General features: G+C 36.8%; 1 protein-coding gene across 2 annotated transcripts; it reads right to left on the bottom strand.

Annotated features, from left to right (window-relative positions):
- Positions 1 to 521: 521 nt before the first annotated feature.
- LOC306883415 (transmembrane anterior posterior transformation protein 1 homolog) lies at positions 522 to 20597 on the bottom strand. Of its 2 annotated transcripts, XR_013785353.1 has the most exons (15): positions 20377 to 20597; positions 18533 to 18681; positions 15615 to 15733; positions 10347 to 10509; positions 9977 to 10112; positions 9558 to 9655; positions 9347 to 9416; positions 6954 to 7034; positions 6297 to 6406; positions 6077 to 6136; positions 5850 to 5918; positions 4277 to 4353; positions 3368 to 3531; positions 2774 to 3242; positions 1624 to 2325 (listed from the first exon to the last, which is right to left on the bottom strand). XR_013785353.1 is itself a non-coding variant. In XM_079438657.1 (14 exons), the coding sequence occupies exons 1-14, from the start codon at positions 20570 to 20572 to the stop codon at positions 2998 to 3000; spliced, it is 1737 nt and encodes a 578-aa protein (XP_079294783.1). In that variant the 5' UTR covers positions 20573 to 20597; the 3' UTR covers positions 522 to 2997. The 2 variants fall into 2 exon arrangements, 1 of the variants encoding a protein (XP_079294783.1); XM_079438657.1 differs by having other exon boundaries at positions 522 to 3242.
- Positions 20598 to 21673: the final 1076 nt, after the last annotated feature.

Raw genomic sequence — 21673 nt, 5'->3', positions numbered from 1 at the left:
TTTTGATCTTGGTGGAGACTAGTTGTCATGGTAAATTTCCCAAGGTTTTATTACTTTGACCATTTCTTATAAAATAAACATGTTTACCAGGTGGATTGAACAGGTAGAACATCATTGACAAACTAACCCCCATCATTATAATGTTAGAGGCTGAGTAGAACATCATTCCGGATCAGCATCTTTCATTTGTCCTGGAATAAAGTTTCCCATCAAACAAACACAGTCCTACTGCAAACTATTAGCTACCTCTAAAATGATAGTGGAATTGACAGGGTCAATAAAAATATTGTTCAAGCCCTAAAATCTGATTTTTATTTATAGGAATATTGGTGAAATCAGTCTCCAGAGTCATAAGGTGCAACAGGGGAGAATATGTGGGAGCTGCTGTTACATAAGCAACACACGTGGAGGATTTTCATTTCAAACTTTTGGATTTTATCTACTCGTTCAGCTTTTCATGTATTAGCCAATAAGTTCACCCACTGAGTGGGCTCACATCTCTTACAACACGACTCATTTTTCTCTGATTTTATTAAGACATCAAAGGCATTAAAACAAATAAGAACACAAAGTACTTTGTGTATTTCATTCATATGCACAGCTTAAGTACACAGAGCGACTCTATATTACACTAATGTCATCAAGTCTAATTAATTTGACAATATTGATATACATTGCAGTGATCATCCATAGCTGTTGTGTCACTTTTTACTTTGCAAGTCCACGAGGCCAATGGAAGTCTATCTACAGCAAAAGTCCTTCCATTTTAAACCAGGCATGTTATTCCTTCACTATATTCTGGGAAACAACTGCTTAATTCAGAAAGCATTTGAGGGAGGTTCAGAATGTTGTGTGCACATGATATCAGAGCAGGACTTCACTTGATTAAATTCTCTTTCTAGCTGTGGATTAAAGGATTCTGTGAAGAATGCAATGACTGCAGAATGTTCCGTGTGTCAGACATTGTTGAACAAAGTCAAAATCCAACAGTGTCAAAACCCCAATGGCCTGTTTGGACAAGAAATTATTCTTTTCCGACATGGCAGGCAGGACAATGAAAGAGTACCATGGTCACATCAGAGGGCAACCACACTGGTTATTCCTGCAAAATACTCTCAACAACATAAATACATTGAGATAAAACACCATTAAGGGTATACTACTGAAATTTTACTTAAGAGTAAAATTTCAAAAGGATTTCTTTATTCTAAATGGCCACAGTTGCCTTAGAAACAACCTACTGCCCTACCTCCTCCATGCTTACTGTATGCCTTAGCGTCAAGTAGGTACCTGGTATGTGGAGGTCTTGGAGGAGGACAGTGAGGTTTGTGGTGGGTGTAGGGGAGGTAAACATTACCTCATACACATGGAAATGGAGATGGAGGCGGCTGAGGGCGAATTTACTAGACGTCTGTCACAGTCAGTGAATTCTGTAGGAGAAAAGGTCACAAAGTGGCAGATTACTGTCTCAGGCTGTCAGATTCATGGGAGTTTAATACCAGGGAGAATGCATTCTGACTGGTAAATCTACAAGGTGAATAAAAACTGTAAAATTCTTACAATCAGTAAGTCACAGCACCAAAAACATACACGTTTCTGTATAAAATGTAATATAAAATATTTGGCACAAATTACAAAACTTTTATTTGCTGTCCCTAAAAAAGGGATGGAATTACATAAAAACAAATGGTTTAGTCTTCAACATTTACATATATGAAACTACTTTTTTAACATTATGGTACATTTTAAAAACAAAAAATGAGAACACACCGTGAGGACAACTACCTGTGCATCCCTGTTCAGAATCTCTCCAAAAATAGTGATTTGATTTTTACAATGATAATAAAACAAAATACTGAAATGCAAATTATGCACATTTCAGATCGTGGCAGGAACACTTCTCAAAAAACATTATCAGTCAAAAGAGAATGACGGAATATCTATTTTCAAGTCACTTGTCATTTGGTACCTCTGCACCTCAAGACTATACTGGAGGTAAATTATAGACATGAATTAGAACTGAACTATGAATTACTGGATAATAATTTAATTCCATTTAAAACAACAACAACAAAAAAAATAATTATATCAAAAAATAGTCTTTCAGTATACGATTGGTCACAGATAATTTGAAAAAAAAAAATCACTCATTTTGTTACACTTCATATGAAACAGTTATTTGCTCTTTCATAGCTGGTGTAAACTTTCATACTTAGAAACACAAAAATACTCTGTACAGCTTAAGACAATGTGGTAAATCAGTGCAAAGTTAAGTCAACTGGATTGGCACCATGTATATTATACAGAGCTGAATTATCAAGCAGCCTGGCATTAGATTAGCTAAACCTTCCCTTTCTGTGAGTCTTGTGTTTTAAAGAAATGTATCTGTTACAAGACAGACTTTAACTGAAACAAATAATATCTTTACAAGTTCTAAAAATAAATATTTACTAGACTGATTAATTCTAATGGCAGAATTATTGGCAAACCCGTTTAGCATGTTACTCTAAGCCAAAAGTGTGTGAATATATATAACTTTATCTATTTATATGCAGCAGTTGTAAATTACTCAATTTATATTTTCAAGTGTTTAAAAACTATATAATTTATGCTTTTTAGTTTCGACTTAAAGATAAAAGGTCTGGTTTGTAAGACGTTCAAGCCTCATTTATTGTTCAAGATTTTCTGATAAAATCGAAACAAATATATCATAAAGCAACATATACTAGATTCTACCTCATGTGATATGCCAGGCTGCCGAGGGTAAACAGACTCATTGTTTTGATCTGAAATGCTTTACGCACAAGATCTGCTTCCTTTGGTAGATATTCCACAGAAACAGAAGCAGAAAGGATGGCAAAATGAGTAATTTTCCTGTTTAAACAGTAGCCACCTCTGAAGAACTCACTCGAAAGCCTTTGCAATTATTTCAGACTCAGACCCTGAGTCTTCTCTACTTTCGTTCCTGAGCAGTTACTATGGTGATGGGGTTAAAGTTCACCCGATTCGGTTGCCGCATATTGTGAAGCGGTCAATCTCCAACAGATCTTTTTTGGTGGTTTTGTGTTTAAGTTCAGTCGATTGTGGTGTCTCGCTGCTGCTCTCCTCTAGTTTAGGAGGAGAATCTGGGGGCGGATCACAGGTCACCTCAGTTACAGGAGGTGGAGCCGGGGGAAAAGGCTTCACTCTTGGGCTTGGCTGATTGGTGATCGAGGTGGAAGGTCGCTGCACTTTAGGTTCAGCTAAAAAGAAACAAAGCAAAAGAGCAACATGATTCTTTGAAAATTCCCTCAGCACAAAAAATATGAGTCACATGAGTTTGAGAAACAGAATGGCTGAACTACTGAATAATGAAAACTGGTGTAACCTGAGGGAGGGGGAGATTTGGCAGGGTTTGCTTTCTTGGGAGTTTGTTTTGAAGTTTGAGCAGTCGGCCTTTCAAACAGCTTCCCCTCCATGTTAGCTTCCTTCACATAGCGACAGGACTTGCCCAGAATAACTATACTATTCAACACTTTCAGTGTTATCAACCTTCAGAATTAAACCAAACAATAAAAAAAACAATTTAAATATTGCAACTTGCGTTGGGCAGGCTAATCACAAAATGTTGCTAAAAATGTTACCAACTACTCTATTATAAACTACTTTGGCTAAAAATGACAGCTAACCACACTACATTAAGCATTTTTTTTTAAACTTAAATAGACTATTGTGAAATGTTATTGAAATTTAAAATAACTTTCTATTTTTAAATATAATTTATCACTGTGATGGCAAATCTGAATTTTCAGCAGTCTTTAGTGTTACATGATCCTTCAGAAATCATTCTAATATGGTGATTATTGAAACATTTCTTATCCTGAATTTTGAATAGTTGCTAAAGATTTTTATGGAAATCAGCATTTATTGAAACAGAAATCTTTTGAAATATTATCAAAGTCTTTACTGTCACTGTTAATCAATTCAATGCATCTTTGCAGAATAAAAGTTGTAATTTCTTCAGAACAAATATAAATAAAATTTACTGACCGCAAATCTTTCCCTGCAACTTAATCGTATTGCATTGCTACATGATTTTAAAACTATAGCAGTACAACCACCTCTAATGAGGATACTGGCCAAAACTGCTCACAGAATGCTCACAGATGTATATTTACACAGTTTGAAAACAAAACAATTACATACTCTAGGTCTGTAGAGATTATGTTTCATGCTAAGTGATGCAGTGAAAATGACACATTATGTGATATCATACACTTTGAGGTAATTCATTTACCCAAGATAAAAGAGGAGCAGACAGACAGATGAGAGAGCGCCCTGGATCTTCACAGAGCTCAACACCACTCGAATCAACTGACGGAGACAAAAACAAAACCATATCTTCAGCATCACATATGCAATTTGTTACAGTCTTGAATAATACCAGTAACACATAATTTGTTGTTTAATGTGTCATTTTGCAATTTAGAATTAGTATGTTGGTAAACATGAAAATACATAAAAAATTTATATTTTTATATATATATACTCACCTAAAGGATTATTAGGAACACCTGTTCAATTTCTCATTAATGCAATTATCTAATCAACCAATCACATGGCAGTTGCTTCAATGCATTTAGGGGTGTGGTCCTGGTCAAGACAATCTCCTGAACTCCAAACTGAATGTCAGAATGGGAAAGAAAGGTGATTTAAGCAATTTTGAGCGTGGCATGGTTGTTGGTGCCAGACGGGCCGGTCTGAGTATTTCACAATCTGCTCAGTTACTGGGATTTTCACACACAACCATTTCTAGGGTTTACAAAGAATGGTGTGAAAAGGGAAAAACATCCAGTATGCGGCAGTCCTGTGGGCGAAAATGCCTTGTTGATGCCAGAGGTCAGAGGAGAATGGGCCGACTGATTCAAGCTGATAGAAGAGCAACTTTGACTGAAATAACCACTCGTTACAACCGAGGTATGCAGCAAAGCATTTGTGAAGCCACAACACGCACAACCTTGAGGCGGATGGGCTACAACAGCAGAAGACCCCACCGGGTACCACTCATCTCCACTACAAATAGGAAAAAGAGGCTACAATTTGCACGAGCTCACCAAAATTGGACGGTTGAAGACTGGAAAAATGTTGCCTGGTCTGATGAGTCTCGATTTCTGTTGAGACATTCAGATGGTAGAGTCAGAATTTGGCGTAAACAGTATGAGAACATGGATCCATCATGCCTTGTTACCACTGTGCAGGCTGGTGGTGGCTGTAATGGTGTGGGGGATGTTTTCTTGGCACACTTTAGGCCCCTTAGTGCCAATTGGGCATCGTTTAAATGCCACGGCCTACCTGAGCATTGTTTCTGACCATGTCCATCCCTTTATGACCACCATGTACCCATCCTCTGATGGCTACTTCCAGCAGGATAATGCACCATGTCACAAAGCTCGAATCATTTCAAATTGGTTTCTTGAACATGACAATGAGTTCACTGTACTAAAATGGCCCCCACAGTCACCAGATCTCAACCCAATAGAGCATCTTTGGGATGTGGTGGAACGGGAGCTTCGTGTCCTGGATGTGCATCCCACAAATCTCCATCAACTGCAAGATGCTATCCTATCAATATGGGCCAACATTTCTAAAGAATGCTTTCAGCACCTTGTTGAATCAATGCCACGTAGAATTAAGGCAGTTCTGAAGGCGAAAGGGGGTCAAACACAGTATTAGTATGGTGTTCCTAATAATCCTTTAGGTGAGTGTATATATAGTTTTAGAAAGTATTTTTTGGCTACCTTACAGATGAATCCATATAGATATGTGCAATAATAACCAGAGTAGTTAAACAAGTGAAAATATCTTCTCACCAGTACAGCAAGAGGCAAAGGAATGAAGCCCATTCTTCTTGCCACTGAATCGCTGTAGTCTGTGTAGGCCTGTCCGTGAATCAACCACAATTCTTATTTATATTCTTTTTCTTTTTTTTTTAAACCTTTTTTTCCATTTTTGCTGGTTAGATACTAGAGATAGATTTTTTAAAATAAGTATTTAAAAGTGAGTACATACTACATCCATAACTTAAACTTTTACTTACATTCTGTTGTCGACTGCTGACAAGTTCAAAGGCCAAGCTGGCTTTATATTCACTGTAAACCTAAAGAACATGATGGAAATGCAAAGTTCATATGTGGTGCCTATATTTAGGGCTATGTTAGTGCACTTTATGGCCCTGTCCAAAAACGGCATCCTCAATGTGCACTTGTGGTTTTGAGATGGATTATTTAGAAAATCAAGTACAAATCTGTGGCTCTCACATCAGCTGTGATGTCATTGAATTTAGTGATGAAGGCGTGCTTGACGATGTCAACCGTAACTTCAGACATGATTACCACGAAGACATCAGGAAGCAGCACCCAGAGGTGATCTATAAGCAATATCAACAATGTTAACAGATTAAGCAAGCACTGTTTAATATTTGCTTTAAATGTACTTATCTTCAGGCCATTCAAGTTGTAGATGAGTTTGTTACTTCATCAGAACAGTTTTGGAGAAATTCAGCATTACATCACTTGCTCAGCAATGGATCCCCTTGCAGTGAATGTGTGCCGTCAGAATGGAGTTCAAACAGCAGATAAAAACATGACAATAATCCAGGTAAATTTGTGGATTATTGATGTTTTCAGCTATTTGGACTCTCATTCTGTTTCAATGAAGAAACAGATTCATCTACATATTGGATGGGATGAGGATGAAACATTTTCAGCTCATTTTAATTTTTGGGTGAACTATTCCTCTAGGTAAGTACCACCATCATGAATCTGATTGGATCTTGCTCATAAAGATGCTAAATATATAAAAGCTAGATACTGATGCTACAATAAACCAACTACTAGCCTAAAAAGAAAACAGACTGCACTTTAAAAATGCCTGCATTTTCAATTAAGAGTTTTAATCAGAGTCTTAATCCAGACCTGAGTTCCAGGAAAACTGCTCCATGTTCCTCAGGCACACGATGAGGAGCAAAATGTAATTGGTAAACCGCTCCTTGATATCTGTAGGACAGAAATATAAACCCAACATACGTATAAGCAACGCAAATTCTGCACGTTATATTCAAAAAGCCCCTCTCTCTCCAAACCCAGCAAAATATGAGGGGAAACGGCGGTCAACAAATAAAGCTTTCAGTCTGTAAGACTTCAAAGGATGGTAATCCGTACGATGCACACACTGTTTCCAGCAGGTTGTGTATGAATAGTAACTTGAGGAATTATTCCATCACAAAGGCATGAATGGACGACCACAACACTTAGTGGCCATTTGAAAGTGGGGAGAGAGTAAATAGCGGAAGGGAGAATAGGTGCTGATTACAGTATATCTGCGTGTCTTTCATAAAGAGGATAGGCGCTGTAGGAAACAGGCACTCGAACGGCATCACAGTCTGTCAGCATCTCACAGAGCGTTATCAGAAGGCTCTTTGAGAGCTTTGATTAGCATTTCAAAAAGATGCTATAATGTCAGCCCACTCACAGCGTTCAAGACTGCACCTTTACCTGCTTTGCGATCAAAAAGTCTCTAAGTGATTAAGATGACATACACTCTAGTTGCTTTGAATAACCAGAACTGAGGCACACTGCTGTAATATTCCCAGTGTATAATCCACATTTAAAGCATGTTGTACTAACTAAGGGAATTAGCCATTATTTTTGGGAGAATTTTCTTGGTTGGCAATATAGTATTCTTTACCTTAAATAACAAGTAGTAAATCAATAATATATAGTATATAGTAAATCAATAGTACCATGACACACACACAGTTTGGAGTCAGTAGGAGTCTTTTCTGCAAACTAGGGCTGAATTTATTTTAAACCAGTAAAAACATTGAATATATGACATATCCTGATATTTTGTGAGGAACTGCTGTGAGGCATGGACTCTTTTTGGTTTCTTTTTAGGTCTGCTGCTCTCGCTCCCTGTCAGTGTCCTCATCTGATGTCATGTTTTTTTTTTTAGCTGCAAGTCATGAACACACACACACACTTTTCTGTCACCGAGCACATAACTTTGCACTACTTTGCCAACTTAAATGCCAGGTGAATAAAGTGCAAACTAGCTTGAAAATGATGTAGTGTTAGGATAACGTTATTCATGTTACATATTTCCCAAAGGTCTGCACTCAGTCACATACGACAGCTGCACGATTCTGGATAAATTGAGAATCACGATTTTTTTTGTCTCAAACAGAGATCACGATTCTCCCACGAAACAAAATAATGTGTGACAAAATACCATTGCTGCAGTCTATTTAAAAGTGTTTAATTTGAACGAATTATTAAACATTTAAATCAATAGGTATTTATAATATATTTACTTCATATTAAAATGATGAAAAAGTGGTTTGAATGAATGATTTAATGTCTCACTCAAATACTTCACTTGTTTCTTTACTGGATGAATCAGTGTTTTTAAAAGAATCTCTTGATTCAATCACAAATACATTTTTTAAGTCACTTTTCTGCACCTAGTGGCAAAACAATGCAATCGACACAAACGTTATTTGAAGCAACAGTTAACTTTCAAAAGGTCTATTTTGATCGCTACCATAAACATCAGTGTTTATATCTGAACTATTAACTTATGAATGACTGTAATATAGAAATAATACTGTGTTTGTGAAGCTGTGTCAGCAGCTGAACGCAGATGTGAATAGTCCGGGAAGACTTTTTTAAAGGTTTATTAGACACGGGCGAAGCTCTAGTGCAAATATATCAGTATTTATCCAAGTACGTGCACTTTTTTGGAGTAAAAGCCCTAATATTAGGACGCTGTTCAATGAGTGCAGCTAATAAACCGCAGCAGATCTGACTGAATATGAATGTGTGCTTTTATTTTATTCACAGTTCGTCTAGAATATCAATGCGATCACGTCGACTCCAGAGGATTAAGTTAACTCAACTCAATATTTTAACTTTCCACATCCACCCCAACCCGTTTACCTTAGTTATAAGTATCGTGTGTACGGTCCTATTTTAAGAAATCAGACGGCGGGAGTAAAAAAGGTACGAGACCGAGCAGGATTTTGTTTTGCTGTCTATTTGCAGTCTCTTTTTAATGATAGATCTACGCATTTGTCAATCATCCCACTTGCTAGATGGGGAATGAACCCATCGCTCTGATTGGTCGAAGTGCTCTTTCATTGCTGTCGCTTGATTTATTTGTGCTACACAAAGGCGTCACCAGGTTTTTTTGTAGTTTAAAGTGACAAATCGTACCTGCGTACTTTGAGGTCAAAATGCATGCAGTAATAATATATGACATCAATCCAGTCTGTGTTGAGCCCACTAACTAGCTAGATTTTGGGACTCACCACTGTTGGACATCTGAAAGAGGTTGTTCTTCTCAAACTTCTTGAACACACTTCCCTTGATTTCCACAAACTGAAACGTGAACAAACACAAGCCTATAAAAACTCTGATTACACAATTTTTAATTGTCTATAGTGACACAATAACTGGATGATTCAGGTTCTGACAAATCTGTTGTCTGCACATAAAATGATTGACTATGTGTATACTCACGTTGTTGGACATCATAATGGTGAGCAGAGATTTGTTGTGGGAGTTGAAGGCCACATTTAGTGTAGAGGCTTGGACCATGATGAGAATGGCATGCAGAACTGAGAAAAATATACACTGAGGAAAACAATTGTATGGAACTACTTTTGTCATTGCTATTTATTGTGATACAAGTTGTATAATACTGAATAAGATCCAACAGAATATCAATTACAACAAAATCTCTATAAGAAAAAACAAAAAACAAAAAATCAGCCATGAAATTCTGACTGGATGAGACATATGACCAGGGCTGATGAAAAAACCCAAATGAACTATTACACCACACCTCCAACATCAATATGGAAATAAAGAGCAATGATACCCATACTACATTATGATACCTCGTATATTCGGAGCACTGCAGACCACAAAAAGGATACAGACATAGAAGACGGCCATGAAAAAATGGGGAATGACTCCAATGTGGGCTCTCTTCCGTGACTTTGGTTCAGTGGCCGTCCAGTAGAGAGCATCAAGAATGTCTTGGCCAAATGATGAGAAGAGACGGTCTGCCACCTGAGTAATGAAATGGCACAGACATTTACTTCACCCAAAATTAAAATGTCAATACAGAGCCTGGTGTTCATCTAAACCTGTATGCTGCTTTATGCTATATGGAAACGATGCATGAACATTCTTCTGTTGTGTTTAGCTTACAGGTTTGAAACAAACCAAGAGTGGGTAAAAACAATTGCTTTATCACATGATGCAGGAGATGTAACTGAAATGGGTTTGAGGGCTGTTCATTACCTCCAGCATGTTGTAGATGATGTAGAGTTTGATGACAGACTGGCCACGGATCAGGTGATACATCATGGCGTAGTCAACGTAGTGCATCATGGAGTAACAGAGCATCATTATTAAACCTTTCAGCAGGTCACACACTTGAGCCGGCTGCAAGAACCGAGAGCCACTGATAAACACAAAAACACAGCACAAGTTTATTAAACAGGCCTGAGAATCAGAACAAGTTGCAGAAAAAGCTTAATGAACAATTAAAAATAGCACTTATGGGTTTACAAAATGAGGCCAAATGCAATGATTACACACATCAGCTTCAAAACACCACCGCACTGAAAGCACTGGCTTTCTTTCAAACCAGAGAAACGTACAGATGGGCATTTCTTCAACTACAGCCGAGGGACTAACTAACAGACTTCACATTCTCTTTTTGTATGAATGTCAAAATTAAAATGGTCTTATCATCATTTGCTACTTTTCAAATTTTTGTCTAGATTTTTTTTTTATACATTTCCTTTGTCCAAGACCCAGATTTTAAATAATAAATTATATTCAAAAATCCATTATTATTATTTTTTTTTTTTACATTTTCAAAACTATGATGACCCAAACACAGAGTGAAATATTTAATGTTTAGTGTGTTATTTATATAATCTTTTTTCTGTGAAAGCTGGACATGCAAGAAGACAAATTATACTGGCGACAGAGATCCCAAGATCAAAGATGCCCATAGTTGGAGAAACACCCAGTGAAAACACCTAGGAACAACTCAAAACCCATGCAGATATTTGATGTATGGTCTTCATGTACAGGCAATGAGAAAAAAATAACACAAGTTTAGCATTGACATCTACCACACCCTTCTTAGTTCACACTTAAGACTCTTTCAGCAGAAAACCAATGAACGGAAGGTATCACATTTATTTGAGGAGCTGAGCTGTGATTCAGAGGTGTGCACAGATACTGCACCTTGGGTGTGGGTGGGAGAATAAAGAAAAAAAAAACTAGACAGATTAATTTTCACTTGAGGCATCACACTCCCACTCACGAGGAGGAATCCACACAAACATCCTCAGGAAAACAGCTAGATTGAGAACTGGCAACAAAAAGCTGAAAGAAGCTGAGCTTTTTTGTTACACAAAGATTATGATCGTCAGACTCCCCCATACACAAAAAAAGCACATGGTACAAAAATAAATTAATAGTAAACGTAATTTTGGCATGGTAATGCCAAACGAAAACATAAACAATACTGTTCAAAATGTTTTTGTATGCACTAATGCTGAATTTATTTGATCAAATTTCTGTAAAATGTCTTTACTGTCAATTTTGATCAATTTAAAAGATCCTTGTTAAATAAAAGTATTAATTTCTTTTTTCTTTAATCTTACTGACCTCAAACTTTTGAACAGCAGTGTAGTTTTTTGACAAAGCAAATGACAAAGCAGAGATAGTTTACTTTCTGAGAATAACTGTAAAGCTCAAACACTACTTTATTAGGGGTGTAACAGTATATTTATTTTGTATACAAAAACGTTTGGTATGGGTCTTTCGGCAAACAGCATTGTTTTAACCACTGTATGAGTGGAAGTTCAAAGGAAAATTCCTTCCTCTTTACTACTAGTTTTAACGCAAAATAAATATGAATGAACATCTCATGACTCATGCAATCACTCAATCAGTGTTTCAACTGTGGAAAGACGTCAAAACAAAATGTTACGTAGCATTTCATTTACCTAAGGCAAGTAATCAGTGTCCACAGCTCATTAGTTCGCTAGAGAAGTGAAGTCTAGAGAAGAGCATTTCACAAAATACTCATATTTTACTTTACCCGTTAGTGATGTCTTAAAGGGGTCATATGATGCTTTTTTAAAAGAACATTATTTTGTGTGTTTGGTGTAACAGAATATGTTGACATGCTTTAATGTTCAAAAAACACATTCTTTTTCAAATACTGTACATTATTGTAGTTCCTCTATGCCCCGTCTCTCTCAAACACGTCATTTTCTACAAAGTCCCTCCTTTCGAAAAGCGCAGTCTGCTCTGATTGGCCAACTGGCACTGTGCATTGTGATTGGCCGAACACCACAAGCACGCATCGGAAATGTAACGCCCCATACCATATTCGCGAGCTTCAGCTTTCAAAGTAAATATAAAAACAGTTAATAATGTCCTTAGTTTTACCATCAGTTCAAGCCCGAGAGTGGAACAGAGTCGCGTTACAGTGATGCTCGTATGTATTTGCAGTACAAGCCGCGGTTAAGACAACTGACTCCACTGTGATGTGATGTGACCCTGCCTCTCTCTCTCTCTTCTCTCTCTCTCTCACACACACACACACACACACACCCACAAAACGCGTTAATCTACACTGCGCATAACTACGTATTTCAACAGTCAACAGCAAATACTTAAACTAATAAGAAAACACTTACAGTCGCTGATTCACAAGCAAAGTCGGAATTGAGCCTTTTTTTTGTGCTGTTTTTTTAGAAATCGCCTTTGTGCACAGCCAGCCTTGTACTCTCATAGGTTAAAATTCAAATTCGAACATTTGGGTTGTGCTGTTCTGTTGTAAACAAATCTTAACCAATGATTCCTAAATGCATCTACTTTCGGAAGGCCAAATAAAGTGCTTTTGCTTTTGCCTAGCATGGCTGCATCAACACTACTGCGGTTACTGAAACCACGCCTTCTTTCTTTGCGTGAACATTTGGGTGGCATTACGCAAATATTTCCACATCGTGACGTAGACATGTGGGGGTGTGTTTGAATGAGTCGTTTTAGCTCGGTCTGGATCAGCCTTCTCTTTTAGATATAATAATCCTTTTGTGGGAGACTTTGAGCTTTGTAACTCTGCAGATCTTATACACGCACAAACAGCTACATAACTCACTAAAGAAAAGGAAAACAAGAAATCGCATCATATGACCTCTTTAATTATTTAATGTAATCATTTAGAAGTTAATTTAAAAACTGAATTATGTGCAATTTACATGTTTGCATACAATTTTTAAGTTGAGTGTTGATTATATTGTACCAAACCGTCATGCTTGTGTACCATTACACCCCTATAAATTAGTATAAATATAATACAAATAAATACTCCGAGTTGACAGCTGGAATAAGAAATCTGTCTCTCTGTAAGCACACCAAGCACATACTGATATTTGCCTTTCATCTGCGCCAGCTTCTGCTTGTGCTAAAGTGCCAGGCTTATGTGTAAGAAAGCTTTTGTCCTTTATATCCTTGACTCATGTTGAAGGAATGAGATGCAGAATTTTAATGCTGAATGGTTTTAATTCTGCAATGAACTGTCCTGAAAGGCTACTTGATAATACTTGAAAGATATTATTCATTATGAGGTGTCCTAAAGGTTACAGTAAATTAGATCAAGATTTTTACCAAAACATGAGTGTGACGTGTAAGCTCTTCAGTTACATTTAAATAGGAATATTTCTGCACATAATCTCCTGAAGTTGGAAATGTGACTGTGAGGTATTAATAAAATCTTTAAGTGTAGCTATGGATCTTAGGATTTCATTAAACCTCTTTGCAGTTTGATTAAAGCGAAGGGAAAAGCCGCTATGACTTAGGAGATCCTCACCAAATACACCAGAGTACTTTTAACTGCTTTCCTGTAGGGAAAAACAGTATAAATCAACCTATAGTGGTTTGCTGGTCTTGGATGGTCACAAAGCTAGTCTAGTTTGATTTTTTTTTTTTTTGGAAGCTGGTTAGGCTGGGAAAACAGTTGGCCAACAAGTTAAATCAGCTTAAAACTAGCTAACGAAATTATGCAAACCATCTTAGGTTGGTTTAAACAGTTTTTTTTTTTTCAGCAGGATGGTGTGTAATGTAGCATTTCTATGTCATACTGGCGCCAGGCACACAGTCATGAAACACAAACACTGCCAGACAAAAATGACACTTAACAGCTCAAAATGAAACCTTTTCACTTGGCAGCAGCTGAGAGTTAAAATTAAAACTACGGCACCATCATATCGTAAGCTAAAAGAGAGTTATCTCTGCCAGGTTGGCAAATGCTTCAGTGACATGCTCGTTATATAAAATGTATGGATCAAACAGAATGAAGGATGGGATTGCTTGAAACTGTGAAGGCAGGCGTCCTACCTGCTCAGTCTGCAATAAGGGCAAACATTAGCACTGATGGGAGGAGGGAGAGGCATTAGGCATTACACTGTACTCTGATATGAGGGAAAAGTCAATGATAACACACACGTTCATATGAACCTGGCAGAATTAAAGCACAATGAGAAGATTTAGTTTCTAAAACCATTTAAGAATTTATTTGACTGCTCACAATCTGAAGTGTATACTGCACTCTTTTACACTCTGTCCTGTGAGATTGTTATTTGTCAGATTGCATGACGGCTCCACAGTGAGATCTTAGGTAAGAGCCAAGGCAGAATTAATGACAAACTATATTTTACGTTTGTGAAGTGTATGTTTCTAACAACTAAACGGCCATTTTAGTTAAAAGTGTTATGACATCTTAATTTACATGTTAAGTTGAAGTTATCTTGCACAAACTCAGTAATGTTGGCAATGTTGTTCAGGAAAGACGACAAAAGCACGGCAAGAGTCTGAGTGTCAGGAGTCAGTTGTGGATGGGCAACCGAGGTCACTGACTTCAGTGCAAGCTTGAGGTCATTTTGATGGTATGACTATAATGTGATAGGAACACTATGTTGAGTATCATGCAGATAAGCTAGTATCAACATTTTTTTTTACTAAATATCTTTTCCGTTCTCCTTTGTAATAAAAAAAAAAAAAAAAAATGTAGTCTCAGGCAGCAAAAAAAATTGTGCCACAGTGTGCACCTGGCTTTATTCGAATCGAGACAGTAAACATTATTTTAGAAAAGATCTCTATTTAAAAAAAAATGATATTTTTTAAACTTTCTATTCATCAAATAATACTGAAAGAATCGGCACAACTGTTTTCAACATGCATAATAATAAGAAATGTTTTAGAACACAAATCAGCATATTAGAATGAATTCTAAAGAATTATGTGACACTGAACACTGAAGTAATGGCTGCTGAAAATTCAGCTTTGCATCACAGGAATAAATTGCATTTTAAAATATATTAAAATTGAAAACAGCAATTTCACAATATTACTGTTTTTACTGTATTTTTGCAACATTTGTGAGCATAAAAGGTGAGCAAAAATAAAAAGAATCCCCAAAATTTTGAATGTCAGTGTATCTTTTATTTTTGAGAAAGAGAGATATGGAGTATTATGTGTTACCCAAGGCCGCAGCAGGGTATCGTCAACAACCTCAGAAAGGCCAGTAAAGTTCTCAGGGGCAGCAGGGTGAACACGTACAGAAAGGCATCCAGACACAGGAAGATTCCGAAGATCATCAACTGTAGAAAGGCACAAACAAAGACATTAGCACCTGCACACAGATATGCAATATGCAAAGCAGATATTCATTTGTTTTTCACTGTGTTCAGTCAAGTTATACAGAAATAACTGTGACATCATGTTACGGAAGCCCTTGGCCCTGAATCCTGATGCTTCACATGCTTGAGCGCACCGAGGCGTGTAATGTGTTGAAGGCGATTTTGAATATGTCTGCCAGCAGTCAGTAACCTTAAAATATTTTTCATCTTTAGGAGGCACTCCTCCATTTCAGAGAAAGACTATTAAGAACAAATTAAAACGTTAACATGCACCGCAAGCAACTGGCTCTTTAAAGTCTAAGACGAGTGTGAATCCTTGGGGACAATTTTTTACCAGCAGCTAGAAAACAAAGAGAGCTTGTTAGGAGACGAACACAGACCACTAGAACCCACTCAACAAAGCACAAAGGAAATAAAAGGCAGTGGAAGATAAATCAAGACAGGGCTTAACAATGAGGAGCTGTTCTGCAGGCCTGTAGTTCAGATAAGCTTGTAAAGATAATATTTTCATAGACCTTTCCATAAAATTTTATTCTGCATATTTGTATATGCATTTTCCCCATTACATACATGGTTTCTGTACAAGAAAGTAATAAATAAATAAATAGTTTATACTTATACATATTCTTTGCAATAATAACAGAAACTGTACAACTACATGTGCTACAATGTGATCACTAAAACTTTATCAACATGCTTTTGCATTGGTTGGTAAACTTTTTTGTTTTGTTTTTTTGTTGTTGTATGTATCAAGGTCAAGGTCACGTTTATTTATATAGCACCTTAAAAGCAACAAGTGCTGACCAAGGTGCTGCACAGTCAAAAACATAAAAAATATCAACTATAAGAATTTATCTTGATAAGAATTTGTTGAACACCAAATCAGCATATTATGGTCATTTCTGAAGGATCATATGACACTGAAGACTGGAGTAATGGCTGCTGAAAATTCAGCTTTGCCATCACAGGAATAAATAACGTTTTAAAATATATTCAAATAGAAAACTATTTTAAATTGTACTATTCAACAATTTTACCATTTTCCTGTATTTTTGATCAAATAAATGCAACCTTGTTGAGCGTAAGGCTTCTTTCAAAAACATTTTTAAAAAGTTATCAAGATTAAACTTTTGAACAGTAGTGCAAATATATGTTTTTGATAAAACCTCAGCCATTTAGTTTGCAAAGCATAAAAATGTGTACCATCGACGAGTGTAAAATAAATCAGAAACAAAGTACTAGGTGATAGGTCAAGTGACAGTATCATCAGCTGGACCAATCAGCCCTTCCTACTGTACAGCTCTGCAAGATGATGAAAACATGGGCCCTACCTGCTCAGAGTGAACACACTGGCTGAAAGCAATCATTCTGAATCAGCGTGGAAATCTATTAGGTATGCAGCTCAACTTTTTACTAACTGGATGGTATTTCCAGAAAAAGCATGCAAAAAACGTAGGAGAGGAGAACAGCAAAGCTGTTTCTGGCTTCTTTGGTCTTCAATCCATATGTACTGACCAGGAATCAGAAGTTCCAGATCTAGCCTCTCACCTGTATTGCAAGCATAATGAACAAACTGTTTCCAGGTCAGCACTGAACCCTGGTCTCACTGGTGTTTGGACAGTTTGCTGAGCTCTTTCTAGGGTTTGAGGGGCGGAGCACCTTCAGGGTCACAGAGCCATCTTTGTGTGCGCATACCTCAGCTGTCAACACAAACCTGAGTGTGATACTGAGGACTTGAGCGCAATGTAAAAATCCTATGTGAATATTTGAATTCAGACATACAGCCCATTATATGAATCACTACCATTACATTAATATTATAAGCATATTAAATAAAAAGTCTACTTTGACCAAGCTAAGTAGTTTTCAATAACTCTATATCTCCATCTAGTGGCGTTCAACAATTCAACACCTTTTGAATGAGGCACAAATATTTAGCAGATTTAGGCTCTTTAATCTGAAATACTATTTTGATAACATCTAAAAAGCACTGAAATTATAGAGTTTTGGTCTATAATGATATAATATTTTATATATTAGATATATAATAATATCTTGACTTGTAATGTAAAATGATGTGACTGATGAGGCCTTATAAATAGGCCTACAGAAAATTACTCTGTATACTCATTTATTAAATGTATGGATAATATGATGAAACTAAAAATAAGAGTCAGGCATGTGATCATCTAAGGACCAAAATAAATAAATAAATTAAAAATTAATTATTCAAATTATTTAATATTTTATTCTTATTTAAATTATAAAATAAAAACACTTTACTAATGCATTATTGGTATTGAAAAAAGGTATTATGAATATTTAAGAAATATTAATATTATTATTTTTAAAAACATATGAAGCATTTTTATTTTACAAAGCAGAAAAATTACAATGCCAGTACTTATGGCGGTCTTATTTTTCAAATGTTAAACTAAATAGCTGGGAGACCTTAAAGCTTTTACTTCATTTATAATATTTATAAAGTGTCCTCATTAGAAATTTGAGAATGTATTCATGCATGAAATGCATGCATTTTAAATGCATGAAAAATTTTCCCACAGACTTTACCTTATTCACATGGGTCACTTTTCTGGTTAGAAAATACAGAAATCTGTTTAAATACGGGGAAAAAAATATTTTAAAAAAATCACATCCCCGAAGAGTGTGAAGTATGGCCATATTTGAAGGTGAAGTTTATTATTAGTGTTCTTTTAAGTTACAGAAGAGCAAGAAGAAGAAGAGCATTGTGGGACTAACCCTCTCCAGCTCTCTGGGGATCCTCATGCAGGTGTACACCCTTTCCCTCCGCTCAGTGTACTTGGCCTCGTTGTGCTCCAGGAAGTAGCCCCTGGTGAGCTCTGCACACATGAACCTCAGCAGAGACGGCTCGTCAGAGTCATCCGAGTCTGTGGGGTAGAGAGAAAAAAAGTGTTTAATGCTATTAAATTGATGTCAACATTTATAGTGATTGACAAAGAGTTAAATCGACATTTCTGCAAAAACAACAAAATGAAATGCATACAAACATCACAATAGATCCATAATAAAAAGAAAACAATTATTCAAATAAACTGGCAAGTGGTAAGAAATCAAGCGTGTGTGTTGTGAGAAGATAATGATGACAGCCAGGCTAACTATTTAGTCGATATCTCAACATTTTTACATGGTCAACATCAGCCAGTAGCTGTGCCCATGTGACCAATTAACTGATTCGGTCAATGCAAAGTCTGGTGGCAGCCTTGTCACGGGACAACAGACATTTTCTGTTTTCAAATGACAATTTTTTTTTTTAATAAACAAATTGTTTTGAAGTCATTTTGTCAGACAAACTCTATTTTAAAGGTTGACTGAACTATTAAATGTAGAAAAAATGTCACTACATAAATTATAAGTTTAAAATAATAAACAGCAAGAACTTACAAAGTCAAGTTTGGTGGTGAAGGTCCAACTAACAGTCTGCTGAGTTTTCTCCGTTTGATCAATCAACATGCACTTGAAAAATTAGTGTTTAAGTCACAGCATAGGATGACAAATATTAGTTATTAAGAATAAACACATATTTTAGTTCTAGGTAGTGTTTTTGGTTGCAATTTGTTGTAAAGGTCTGTTATGTTTTAAGTGCTCTCTTCAGTCAAGTTTCCACCATTTCAATAAATAAAATTTATTTTGATCAATAAAAGTAACTCTAAATAACGTTTCAGTTTGCTGAAAAACATTCTACACAAAATAAATTAATAAAGCTCAAAATCACTAGTGTGCCAATGCTCACCTTAACTTGAAATGCAAACTTCCCATTGCAAACATTTGTATAGAAGTGTATAGTGTATAGAACTTATGTTTGGTGAAAGAAAAGAATTCTTTAGTTGATACAACAATTCAAAAAAGTCCTGAAGCTGGTTGCCTCAAGTTTATGAGTTTTCTTAACTTATGTTATTTTTTAGGTGCATTATGCGTATACAGTATATCGGTCACACTGATATTTAGGCAGCTGAAAACCCCCAATTCGCTTAACCACAAGAACACAATTTCAGAGTTGTGGATAGCAAGATGCATTTGCACAGCTGCGATTTCCTGCAACAAATTTTGACAGATATAAGTAACAACATTGTGCTAGTTTTTTTTTTTTTTCCACTGCAATAGGCTACTATCTGATTTACGGTAAATGCTAGATAGGAGAACAGCAACAGAGGTCAGCTTTTAAGTGCACATTTCTCTCTGGATGTGTTCCTAACACCATGTTTGGACCAGAACCAGACAGGCTGTGTTCGACAGGCAGAGAAACAAGACCTCAGATGACCCACTGACTCAGGCTTCCCATGAGCACTTTAGACTAGACCTTGAGAGACTACATGAGTTTGGATTTCTGATGTTTAAAATGACTACAACAACATTTACGAATGCGCCCTATAAACAGCTACTCAACGTAAAATGAAAGCTTGTTTCAACGACTGCTTTGCAAGAACGTTATCAGAATATTAGCCAAAGCAACATTTGATACAGTTCAGATGTGGTCACATTAAAGAGACTGGTACATGCATTCGTAAACTTGAAGCCACGGTGGAAGCAAAGGCGAAGGTCAGATGTCAGATGCTCGAGCTCACCTGAATGCTCGTGCTGCTCGTCTTTAAAGGCGGGCTTCTCATAACATCCGAGAGTTTCCGTCATTTTCGCCGCCGAACCAGAGACGTCTGTCTTTCTTGATATGGCTGCAGCAGCCCTGGGACATTTTTGCCCTTTGTGATCGTCATTTTCGGGATCTTTTTCGTCTGACACCCCGCCACACAGCGAATCCGCCATCTTCGCTGTGGCGACATCACACACGTGATGTTGATAAACAGTACACTGTTGCCATAAAATAAACTATGCAGCATATGGGTCATTCCTGGTATCCGGTAACATTGTGGCTTCATAATGTTTTGAAAAAAAGTTACATGGTTTACATGTTTTTAGCATTCTACCAAAATACATGTTTAACGGGACACATACTGGTCAAGCTCAGTGACTTCAAAAATAATAATTATGGGTATATTGTTCAGACTCTCTCTGTGAATGTATTCCACCTTGTTAGGGACATATACATAGTTATCACAACATTTTAATAATGTAAATGTTAAACAATAATGAGCAGTAATAAGATAGTATATGTCCCTTATGCCATAATGGTATTTTTTATTCTTGAAACAAAAACAAAACAATTATTAATGAATAGAATGTCTTGATTATTAAGAACAGGTACTTTTTTGTGCCCATTTTTGCCAACAGGATGGGAAATATAAAAAGTTTGCTCAAAAACATATATATGCTGGTAATGCTCCTCACCTCACAAAATAAGACACAGGTATGCCAAACATTTAATGTTGCTTTCAATTTTTTTTTAATTACTTGTCTAACAGGGTGGAATGGAGCATAACAGAGTAGAATGGAGCATAACAGGCTGGAACGGAGCATAACAGAGTGGAATGGAGCATAACAGGGTGGAACGGCGCATAACGGTGGAATCGAGCATAGCAGGGTGGAACGGAGCATAACAGAGTGGAACAGCGCATAACAGAGTGGAACAGCGCATAACAGGGTGGAACAGAGCATAACAGAGTGGAATGGAGCATAACAGGATAACAGGGTGGAATGGAGCATAGCAGGGTGGAACGGAGCATAACAGAGTGGAACGGAGCATAACAGAGTGGAATGGAGCATAACAGGGTGGAACAGCGCATAACAGAGTGGAACAGCGCATAACAGGGTGGAACAGAGCATAACAGAGTGGAATGGAGCATAACAGGGTGGAACGGCGCATAACGGTGGAATCGAGCATAGCAGGGTGGAACGGAGCATAACAGAGTGGAATGGAGCATGACAGGGTGGAATGGAGCATAACAGAGTGGAACAGCGCATAACAGA

Source organism: Barbus barbus (assembly GCF_936440315.1).
Source record: "Barbus barbus genome assembly, chromosome: 17".
Taxonomy (NCBI): Eukaryota; Metazoa; Chordata; class Actinopteri; order Cypriniformes; family Cyprinidae; genus Barbus; species Barbus barbus.
Note: the sequence above shows the minus strand (reverse complement) of the source record. Positions and strands in the feature narration are given on the sequence as shown.

Bases quoted from the DNA above. Each gene is read 5' to 3' on its own strand.
- LOC306883415 (XM_079438657.1), bottom strand. From the start codon at position 20,572: ATGGCGGATTCGCTGTGTGGCGGGGTGTCAGACGAAAAAGATCCCGAA. The intron at 10,510-15,614 runs GTAACACATAAT...TGTGTTTATCAG, and splicing joins ATACCCTGCTGCGGCCTTGG to TGGCTCTCGGTTCTTGCAGC. The intron at 10,113-10,346 runs GTAATGAACAGC...TTCATTACTCAG, and splicing joins TCATCTACAACATGCTGGAG to GTGGCAGACCGTCTCTTCTC.